Genomic DNA, 11,269 nt, shown 5'->3' with positions numbered 1-11,269 from the left:
TAACAATTGCTTCAATTTATGCTCCAAATGGTACCAAAATAAAGTTCTATGAAAGATTCTTTCAATCACTCTTTGAAATTGCAGAGGGAGATATTTTGCTCTTTGGAGATATAAATGGGGTTCTTTCTCCAAACGTTGACAAATCTGCTTTATCTAAAAGGAACTATGGTAACCATCTTCAAAACATTTTAGATATATGTTATTACTTATTTATTTCAATGCATGGAGACACAAGCATCCCGTAGAGAAAGAATATATTTATTGCTCTTCAGCTCATAAAACTTATTTGAGAATAGATAACATGCTGAATTTCCAACTCATTGTTAATTAATCTCATAGACATGGAATTTGCAGCAGATCATAATCCAATAATTGTAAAATTAAACAGAGGAACATCTAGACCTAAGAGGTAGAATCTCAATGGACTATTATTACTGCAGGAAGATATTAAATCAAAGTGTCAACAGGAATTAAACAGCTTCTTCCAAATGAGTATAACTGTGGATATTTCTTTATGTACAGTGTGGGACTCGAGTAAAGTGTTTATGAAAGGATTATTTATCTCACAGGCATCAAATAGAAAGGAAAAAACAAAAGGATATACTAGTAAATGAATTGAAGCAACTGGAATTAAGACTTAAACATAAGCCAATCTTGGATTAGAAATAAAAAATTCAAGTGATTTGTAACCAACTGGATATAAAGGAGGTAAATGAAACTTGTAAAAAGCTGGACTTTGCTAAACAGACATATTTTTCAAAAGGCAATAATCTAGATAAATTGTTCGCCTATCAACTGCAAAACAAACAGGAAAAAAAATTATCACTTCTATTTAGGACAGAGACACATCACAACAGTGGTGCGATTTGTTAATTATTATATGATAGCATGATAGACATCTAATCCAGAAAAGATTGAAGAGCACTTAAACTGAATATCACCCACAAAATTCACAGATCAACAAAAGCTGTAAATAAATTAATAACAGAAGATGAAATTAAATTGGAACTGAATTGGAAAATAAACAAATTTCCAGAACTGAGGATTTCCCTGCAATATACTGCAAATCTTTAAAGAAATCTTGGTTAAACGTTTAATCCAGGTAAGAATGGTATCCAACACCAAATACCTCCTTTGATTTACAAAGAGGGAAACAACACAACTAATCCAGGGTCATGTATACCTATTATTTTACTGAATACTGACTATACATTTTGTTAGAGCAATCTTTGCAAAGAATAAATGACCTTTTAAATGAATTAATATATTCTTATCAGAGTGGGATTTGTTCCAAAGAGATATGTAATGGGTAATATCAGATATATCTTCAATGCCATTGACAATATAAACCTGGAAAAAAAGACTATGATTTTTCTTGATGCAGATAAAGCTTTTGATAGCTTGGAATGGCTTTTCATGTTTACTTTGAAGAAGAAAAGCTGTGGCCCAAACTTCTCTGCATGGATTCAGACTATTTATAAAGAACTTATAAACTTTATAAAAGGTCTCTTATCACAAAAATGTACTATAATAAAGGGAGTAAGTTCCCTCGCTCCTTCTTAATTTTTAATGGCATTAGAACTATTGGCAAAGAAAATACAACAAATCTCAGGGATTAAATTAGCAAATGAAGGACACAAATTGAAATTATATGCTGACAATGTTCTACATACAATTACTCATGCAAGGGACTCTTTAAAAATTCATAATGGAATATATTCAGCAGAATGGTTCAGCGTCAAGGTTTTGAATGAACAAGAACAAGAGTCAAGTGTTGACATAAAACTTATTTGAAGGAAAAAAGCAATATCTGCAACAAATAATGGGGTTAGTGTTACTATTAAGATTAAACACCTGTGAATTTACTTGATAAAAGAAACAATAAAGATTTATTGAAAAATAATTATCCACCAATCTGAAAATATATAATGCCAAATATCCTAAGATGGAAGAAGCTAAAATTGACTTGATCAGGAGGAATTGCAATCATAAAAATGCTCATTCTGCCAAGGCTTAACTATCTGTTTCAAATGATTCTAATAAAAAATAAAGATAAGAGTATTAAATGACAATCTGCCGGAGACAAACAACTAATTTTATATAGTTTGAAAAAGAATTAAATTTAAGATATTACAACATTCCAAAGAACAAGGTAGTTTGGCAGGGCCAAATTTCAAAGTCTGTTATCAAGCTAATTCCCAAACTTGGATTACAGACTGGATCGTATCACCTTATCACAAGGTTACTTTGGTTGAGGGAACATGATTTCCAGATGGTTTACACAAATATCTTTGATATAACCAGAAATATGCAATTTATAAGAAATCATTCAACAATAAGCATGGGATAAACACAGAAAAAGAATTGGCCAAGATTTATCTCCTCCTGCTTCATTATTAAAAATGGATTTTCATGAAGATGAAAATGCAGAGAAATTTGGCCAACAGAGAAATAATAAATCATACAGACTGCAAGATTTAATTGTCAATAAGAGTTGAAATCCTTTGAGACTTTCTCTTCAGAATGGTTAGAATCACCTGACCAGTTCCAATATCTTCAAATAAGCAGTATTATTTTAAAGTAATTACAAAAAGAAGGCAGAACACTTAAAGATTGGACTGAATTTGAAAACTTTATAACCCAAAATTTGATAAGGGGTTGGATAAAGTAGCCTAACTACTATGAATGAGTTCATCTCCAAGACAAAGACCAGTGCAATTTGCACTGTGAAATTAACGTTTTCCCCAGCCATTTCCTTCCTTTCAGTAAGGCAGCATTTTTCTTGTCTACTTATTAAAGCAAAGATACCTTTTTGTAAAATTATAAAGTGGCTTAACTGATGACAACACCATAGTATATTTAGACAAATCATTAAGACCTTTATTGTTTAGAATGTATCAGTTCCTCAGCACGTCTTGTCAAAGGATTGCTAGGAGGGGAAGTTTCCAGGCCAATCAAACAGGGAAAATCCAATTTCTTCAACAACAGACGCTGAGTAAAAATACATCCCACACATATTTATTTTATAAAGACTTGCTAATTAGATACCAGCTGCTTGAAAACCGATAGAGAATTCCCCAGGCAGAAGCTGCTCAAAACAAGAATTTTGGACACCACATTAATTTGAGAGACAAGGGCAGATATGCCCTACATCTGAATTCCAATATTCAGCACCAGCTAGGAATTCTTAAAAGCAGCCACTGGAACACAGGGCAGTTTTCAGTCTCATTTTTAAGCTAATGATATGCTCTGGTCAGAAACTGGAAAAGGGAGCTTTTCGCTTTCTCATATTGTCAGTTGGATCCTTATCCACCAACCTTTTCCCACTCCAATTTATCTTTCCTGCAAATATTTTGTTAAGGTGGCTAGGGGGCTCTGGAAAGCATTGCATATATAGACTCAAGAAGTCAGATTATATTTTTCTGTTTCAAGAAAACAGAAATTTTAACAGGTATATTGGACCCCTGATGTGCCCTCAAGCACTTTGTTGATGAAGCATCTGAAATTGTGTCCGTAGCAAAAAATGTGCCAAGAGAAGAGAAAACACCCTTGTCTTTAATTGGATAGGCTGAAGATGAACTGAATCTGCCTCCAAAGCTGGAGATGAGATAAAGGCATGGTGAGGTTCTGTCCTTTAAAAATATTTAATGGGGCATCTTCATGCGGTGGTTAGGAATATGTGAGGATGCACCCTTTGAGATATTATTGAGGTACTTTCTGGGGCAGTCCAAAAACTGGCAGGTGATAGCCTCAGCAGAAATGAGGAAAGAATAAAGAGGAGCAAGTTTAATTTCCCTCCACTCTTGCAAATACTCAGCACCCTATACACGGTGCTAATTAGATTGTGTGACACAAGAAAACTCATTTGATAGATCCTAATCACACATATTGACATAAAATAACAGCAAATTCACCCAAAGAACAAGAGTTTTGTTTTCCAAAGCAGGTGGAGTGATTGCGTTCGTTTCGTTTTTGCAATTCTATACATGATCTGTGGATTTTAGACCAGCTCCTATAGGATTAATCAGGCTTCTTCCTAAAGGTAGCAGAACTAGTCAAAAGCACCTTGAAACAGTGACCAGGTCTGATTAATAAAGAGTTCTGCTCCACACACACACACATTTCTCCTTTTCACCCCTAGTGTTGGATTCATTTTCTTCTTCTTTTAGGCACTGGGTGCCAGCAAATGTTATTACTGTGCTAGAACAAACTTCACTACCCGTGAATGCTGTTGTCTCAAGAAAGAAAAAGCAGCTTGTGCCCAACTGCACAACAAAAACTTCATTTGCATTTAGAGTAATCAGAGATAAAGTGGGGCTTCTTGCTGTTCAAAGGAGAATGGCTCTGCTGGATGACAAAGGGAGACAATTTTTTTTGTTTTGTTTTGTCCATAACTACGGCGTTTTCCCTTCAAGTGCCTGTAGGGTGTGGAGCCAAGAGCCAGTTATTTGAAAACTGTTTCTCCCTACATATACTGATCTACAGCCCCTGGATGCAAATTATTTTGCTTTACAGTTGGAGGACGTACACGGTTTATAGGTCTTGTGATCGGAAATTAGATTTTTATAACACGGAAAGAACAGGCCTACATGTGTAAGCTGCTTTCTCTTTGGCCACACCTTTTCAGTTTTGGTTGATTGTAATTTTAATTGTTTTTATGACATTTTAAATAGTAATAATTATTGTTAATCATCTTGAGTGCCTTAGAAGAAAAAGGCAGGATATATACTGAAAAAGGTCTATTATTACTATTACTATTACACAAAGATTCTCTGCAAAGAAGCATAGGGACATATAAAAGATTAGTATTGTAGGAAGAAAAATACTATCTCACTATGTGCTATGTTTACTTGTAGAAACTTTTTTTTTTTAAAATAGATAATATTCAAAAAAGCACCTATGGTGGGTGGGACAGTCTATCCTCCCAGCTCCCAATATCTTCTGCTGTTTCTCTGTATGAGTTTTGTCCACTTGCTTGGAGTAAACCAGATCACTGGAACACTTTGCGCAAGACAGATTTACATAGTTTTGTGGATACTGTTCAAGTGCCCAACGCAATGAGCACCACAATGTATGAATTTCTTCATCTGGATAAGTCATTTTCCAATGGTCTTTTTCAACAGCAACAAAAAAGAAACTCAAATACTGGTGTAGAGTAGAACAGCCTGTCCTTAAGCCTACCTGCTTGGGAATTAAAAGATTTTCCTCAGAGAGACATAGAGTATGCCCAAATTATGAAGATTATTAAACTCTGCCAAGTATTAAACTTCCCACACTATTACTTCTTTAAGCAAATTAAATAAAGTGGAGGGTTACTTAACCCTTCATTGAAGTTGAAGCTTTATTTAAAAAGTTCTTTTAAAAAATATGGTTAAGTGTTTTACAAAAGTTTAAAACTAAGAAAATTCTTCTAAGAGGGAGTATCAACCCAATTTTACAGACAGGCTTCTAAACAGAAGGAGTGGACAGCTTGTCCAGGGCTTCCCAGAGATGTTATGGAACTCATTAGAGACTAGAACAGCTGAACCACGCTGACAATTGCAAACTTCTCCGCTTTCACAAGCTTCAGTGGAACAATGAAGGTGAAACGTGGACCTTTCCCCCATGGCCTTTTTCTCAAACTGGGACCTGCTTTCCAACTATCGTACTTTTGGAAGTGGTTCTTTGCCCACATGATCTTTGAAGTGTGGAAAAAAGATGGCTATAAGCTCTAGCACCACTTTGATTTCAGATTTACTCTCCAGTTCCTTAATAAATCTGCCACAGCGCTTTATCCCTCAGAGAGAAATAATGCGTGAGCCACAAAAGGGGAAAGTAGAAACTGTTTATTTCTATCATAAAGATGCCTTTTAATATTTTAACATAAATCAAGCTGTGGTTTATGATTATAATAAATTTACCAGGAAGAAAACCAACAACACTTCATTTGTTGCCCAAGACTGCGGAATGATTTGATTTGCTCAGTTTTTCAGTTCAAGAAAATGTAATTGAGATGGGTAAGGTACAGCTGTTTTAATTGAGTTTTCAGAGGGTACCTACTGCTGCTGGAAGCAGGAGGCTAATATAGAATGAGAAGACAAGGCACAAAAACACTCTATGTGCTGCTGCCATTACGGCTGCCCTCCTTCGCTCCTGCCAGCTGATCTGTCAACAGAAACCAATCCTCAATTCCCCTAACACCTGCAGCAAAAGGCCAGTCACCACAGATGCATAACCTTTCTGAAAAATAGTCAGTAGGGACAAATCAAGGGCACAGGGTAGCAAAGAGCCATAGGGAAGAACTTTTACATTAGAATAATCAATTACAAATCTCTCTCATGTTAAAACAAATGGAGAAGATCCCAGTTACTTTATCATACTCACCCAGGTTATGCTCTGGATATTGCTGTCCTGTTCCCTGCCGTTCTAGATAATGGGATCAATAAAGAACATGCAAGTACAGAAATAACCCTTTTCCACAGTTCTAGGTCCTCTTTTAAAACTTTTTAACATAAGCTTCAACCACTAGGTGACTTGGATCCCACTGCCACGCACTTATTGCTGGCGTCTGGGAGGTTACTCCAGGCCTAAGGGGAAGGAACCCTCCAAGCTGAGGGACTAATGGAAGGCACTATTATCTGGCCAATGGAAAAGTCAGCTCCCTATTCATGCAGAAAGCAAGCCACATCTAACTACAGTTGTTCTGAAATCAGACAGTAACTACTACAATGCTATGTTTTACAGCCTTCAGACAGCATTTGGAACAGAAAGAGAATCTAATGCAGGCTAAACAGGCATTTAATGCAACATGGAATTGGGAAGGAGGAGCCGGGGGAAATCCTCAAAAACAAACTGGAGGCAGCAGTCATGAAATTACCAAAGACAGTGCATTTAAAGTACATGATAGGAAATGAGCTACCTGTAGCCTATTGTTTCCTCTCGCTTTTCAAGAAGGAAAAATGAGCTTCTGTTTGATACAAGTCCAATTGGCAGGTCTTCTGGTTTTGCTGAAACCCAGCACTTCTTGCCGGCCTCCAGTGCCATGCGTATCAAGAGATGGCAGAGCCCGCCTTCAAGGAAGGTTCTTCTGAGCCAAGTTATAGAGAAGGTCAAAATGAGTGGGGAAGAAGAGAAAACCCTTTGAAAATTAGGGAGGAATATATGCATGAAATAAGTAACCCACTACCCAGAAGGAAAAAGAAAGAAAATATGTGGTATATTCTGTAGAGGACTAGAGGAAACAGGGCACTTTTTATCTTCCAGCTCTTTCAAGGCCTAAAAATGAAGCAGTAATAGCCAAAAATGCACATTTTCATCTGTGTATAAGTGACTCCTAAGGCACAGGTTTTTTTGTTACTAAAACACCAGAAGTGATCCTATTCTTGCTGGCATCTTATTATTACAAGCATAGATTGGAGCAGTATCTGACAGCTCTGACATGGCTCTCTGTGATCTCCCTTCTGCCAGTTAGGAGGGTTCGTAGCAATTGCAGGCAAGACTGACACAAATGAACAACTGCTGAATCTATGTGCTACTTGGGATAGAAGAGTTTCTACTTCAATGGACTGCAGATATTTTAAACAAACTGTATTTTTGTTCTCCCTGAACCAGAGCAGAAGTCTGACCCTTATGGGTTTAGTCATCAAAAGCTCCCTGTAATCTGGTATCCAAAAAATAGCCTCATCCATTTGCAAGCTTTGCAGGTTGTGTATCAGACTCTCTAATGCACCAAAAGGGCTGCCAAATACAGCCTGACAACAAGAGGGTACTGTCATCAAGTCTTGATATGCCTGCAGCAAATGGCCCTAGTTGGCAAGCCTAACCTTATGCAATCTAGCAAAGACACTGTCTTCTTTTGAGTTACTCACACTCAATAAATGATGCTGTCTGTATTTTTTAAGCACAACCTCTGCCAATCTCTTGGCAACAAAAACAATTCAGGGTTTTAAAGAATTATTATATTTAATTCTTTTAAAAATCCATCGCCACTGAATTTATCAACTAACTTTGGTGAAACATCGAATTGAATATCACAAGTACAGCCAGCCTGGAGAAGAGAAGCATCATCCACCTGTTTGGAAGACAGAATTTAATAACAGAAAAAGCACTTTAAGCACATTTATAGCCAAAGGAAATAAAAAATAATACTTTCCTTATACTGATAACTTTGTGATTTGTGACCCAAACTCCTCGTAAGCGACTTTGTATCAACAGGAGCTGAAGAAATACTCCTTTTCAACGAAGCCTTATGGTCCCAACGAGAAGCAACCAGTGCCTTTAAATCCAGTATTTTGTCCATCATGTATCAAATCAGATGTGGGAATCAGATTTAAGATCAAAATACTGCACAGGTGATGGATGCTGGAGTCCTCTTTCAACCCTCCTCACCCCAATTTCTTCAGGAAGGTTTAGTTGTCCTATAGCACCCTGATTCAAGAGAAGAAGTCAGATCATACCTAGAATACTGCATCCAGTTCTGGGTATTGTATTTTAGCAATAACAGTTTTAGCAATATCAGACAAACTGATATTTACTTATTTGGTTTGATTTATATAGCTCTGTGTCCAAGGACAGCAACCAAGATGGTAAGGAACCTGGAAGGAAAAAGTTATCAGAGTTGGATATATATAGCCTGGAGAAGAGAAGGCTGCAGGGAGACATGGTAGCTGTCTTTAAGGAGCTGAATGGCTGCCATGTAGAAGATGGGGTGAATTGTTCAAAGTTATTTCAGAAGACAGAATGACAAACAATGGAAGAAAGAAAGTAGTATTGGGACATCTGAATTTCCTTATAGTAAGAGCTGTTCAACAATGGAACAGACTCCCTCAGATGGTGGTTGACTTCACAAAAGGTATTTAAACAGAATGTGGATAGCCATAAGTTGTGATGCTGTATAACTGATTCATGCACTGGGCATGGCATTGGACTCAATTATCTCTAAAGTCTCCTTCAACCCTTACATTTTATGATGTTGTGATCATCAGTTTAAGGAGAGAGAAAAATGAGATTTCAGGGACTGGGGTTCATGATTTAGCAAGAATCAGGAGGCATCATTTGCCATGATATTCTGATAGAAGACAAAAGAACAATGGCTTTCAGAACAGGGCTCTTTTCACTTTCTAAAGATTTTTTTTTTCTGAATTTAGTCATAATATTTTGCATCAAGACAATATTAGCTGCTCTCCACATCTATTGAAGTAGTAAGTCTTTAGTAAGGAATCAGCATTTTCATGCCCATAAAGAAGGTGCAGGTTTCAGACAGGGCCTGCCCTGCTGCTGTGACACTTGCATGATGCTGTTTAGCAGTATAAAGAGAGAATAAAGCAGTATAATGGGAAACAGTTTTTCTTTATTTTTATGACTAATTAAGAGATGATTTTGTGTCACCCCAGTGAATGGTTCATGATAGAACTCCCTGCTCAGATGCATATTGTACACAAACAGTTGAGGGGGGGAAATCTGAGACAAGTTAAAAACAAAGCTTAAACACTTGGCAAGTAATATTCTACAAGTTTCAGTCTCAGGACTGCATTATATGAAATAAAGCAAAATGTGCATTGGAAAGGCTGAAAAACAAATGGAGGAAACAATTCAAGCTGGATGAGGGAAGAAGGGGAAATGGTGAGGTTCCTCTACTCTATTCCAGAGTTTAGGTTGCCACATACATCATGCAATATTAATAGCTATGAATCCTAGTTCCATATGTTGCATTCATTTTGCTCCTAATATTCCTTGTTCAGTGGGTTGACAGAATGGAAAACCACTTCAGAAGGAATATGATTAGGTAAGCAGTCATTAGTAAGCAATTTGCTTGATTCACTGGCTATTGGCTTGACTGCTAAAAGCAAAACTGGTCTTTTCCATCACATGAGTGGGTGAGATGCATATCCAGCAGTCTCTGACATCTTCTAACAGACAAGAAAACATCTCATTTAGTCAGAGACTGTTCATAGCAGCCTGATGTATGATAGAGTCCAATTATTTCACGCACTGAATCAGAATCTGAAAAGTAACAAGCAGCAAGGTACCTCAAATGAGCATCAAGCTCAATAATGTATTAGTAAGCTGATAGTTTAAAAAATATCCTTATTAGGTGCAACACCAGAATAGAAGTCTTAGAAGTCATTTTAACTAGCAATATTGCTCCATCATCACACTTTTGTTTCACTCAAAATGATATTTGCAGTCACAAACAGGAAACAAAAAAGGCCCCAGAGTAGCACAAACCCAATCCAGAATGTGTGCCGGAAAGGGGACAAATGTTTATTGAGTGTGCCATTTCTAAAGGTCAGCTGGGTTTCTTTCCGGCTGTAGTATGCTAAAAAGGCAGGAATGATGTACTGGATCCCATTTCCAGCATAGGCTCCAGTAATGCCCACCAAGGACTCCAGATCATGAGTACAGAAAGCCACAATAACTGGAGGAATTAGCGTGATGACAGGGAAAAAAATCCTGTCCACTACCCATGGGTAGGTTCCCCCTTCCCGGTGGAAGAGGGTCTTCCAATTATTTCTTAGAGTCACAGCAATTATAGGAAAGTTTGTACTGATGGTGAAGACAGGGAAGAGGCCCAGGAAGTAGCGGATAAATGCAATACTGACAATGTCACAGTTTGTGAAGTTGAGCGTGTACATGTCCATTAGAGTCCCATTGCGGAAGCAGTAGATAGCAGTGAAAGACAGTAGGCTGTAGAAACCCAGGATCAAGATGTAATCCAGCAGGACCAGCTTGTTAACGTGCTTCTTCTTAGAGATGGGAGTAATGAGGGATGGCAAGGAATGCTGACACATGAAGGAATAAACACAGACCCCAAAGAGATTTCGGACTCCTGAGAGCTGAGCCAGAGGTGGGTGACCTTCCCCTTGACCCTTGGCAATGCGGAGGAGGGCTACAATGATCATTGTGATGAATGCTGAAACAAAAGGGGGAGGGGAAGGGAGGAAGAGAGAAAGAACAGAGTTAAGTCAGAGAAGTAGGCAGGATCACAACTTTTGTAACTTTGCCCTCTAATCTCTGTGCTGGATCTCTCCAAGTCTATAGCTGAAGGGACAAGGAAAAAACACTTATCTGGAGAAAGCAGGTCCATCGGGAGTTATCATATATACCCTGCCTGGTATATATGTACTGGAGATTGGAAAGGGCTCTCTTTAGGCTCTTCTAAGTATCACACCGTTTCTCAGGGGCATCTGCCTCATATTTGAGTGGTAAAAGAATTTACACATCCCCATCATCTGAGGGTCCATTGTCTCATTTGTGTTAATAAAACTGCACTGAAAAAACTTCCTAGCAT

At 37.6% G+C, this 11,269-nt stretch overlaps 1 protein-coding gene across 2 annotated transcripts in view; it reads right to left on the bottom strand.

Annotated features, from left to right (window-relative positions):
* Window positions 1-242: 242 nt before the first annotated feature.
* SLC38A12 (solute carrier family 38 member 12) overlaps window positions 243-11,269 on the bottom strand; it is a 92,562-nt gene continuing 81,535 nt past the window's right edge. For both annotated transcript variants that reach the window (XM_088133302.1, XM_088133303.1), the window contains exon 10: window positions 243-10,891. In XM_088133302.1, coding sequence (XP_087989428.1) covers window positions 10,131-10,891 — 761 coding nt within the window. In that variant the 3' untranslated portion in view covers window positions 243-10,130. The remainder of the gene's footprint in view (window positions 10,892-11,269) is intronic.

The sequence above is a fragment of the Python bivittatus genome, unplaced genomic scaffold, assembly GCF_059951505.1.
Source record: "Python bivittatus isolate LINGU-HERP-01145 unplaced genomic scaffold, Pbiv_v1 ctg000080_np1212, whole genome shotgun sequence".
Lineage (NCBI taxonomy): Eukaryota > Metazoa > Chordata > Lepidosauria > Squamata > Pythonidae > Python > Python bivittatus.
The sequence above is the reverse complement of the archived record's forward strand: the minus strand, read 5'-3'. Positions and strand labels throughout refer to the sequence as shown.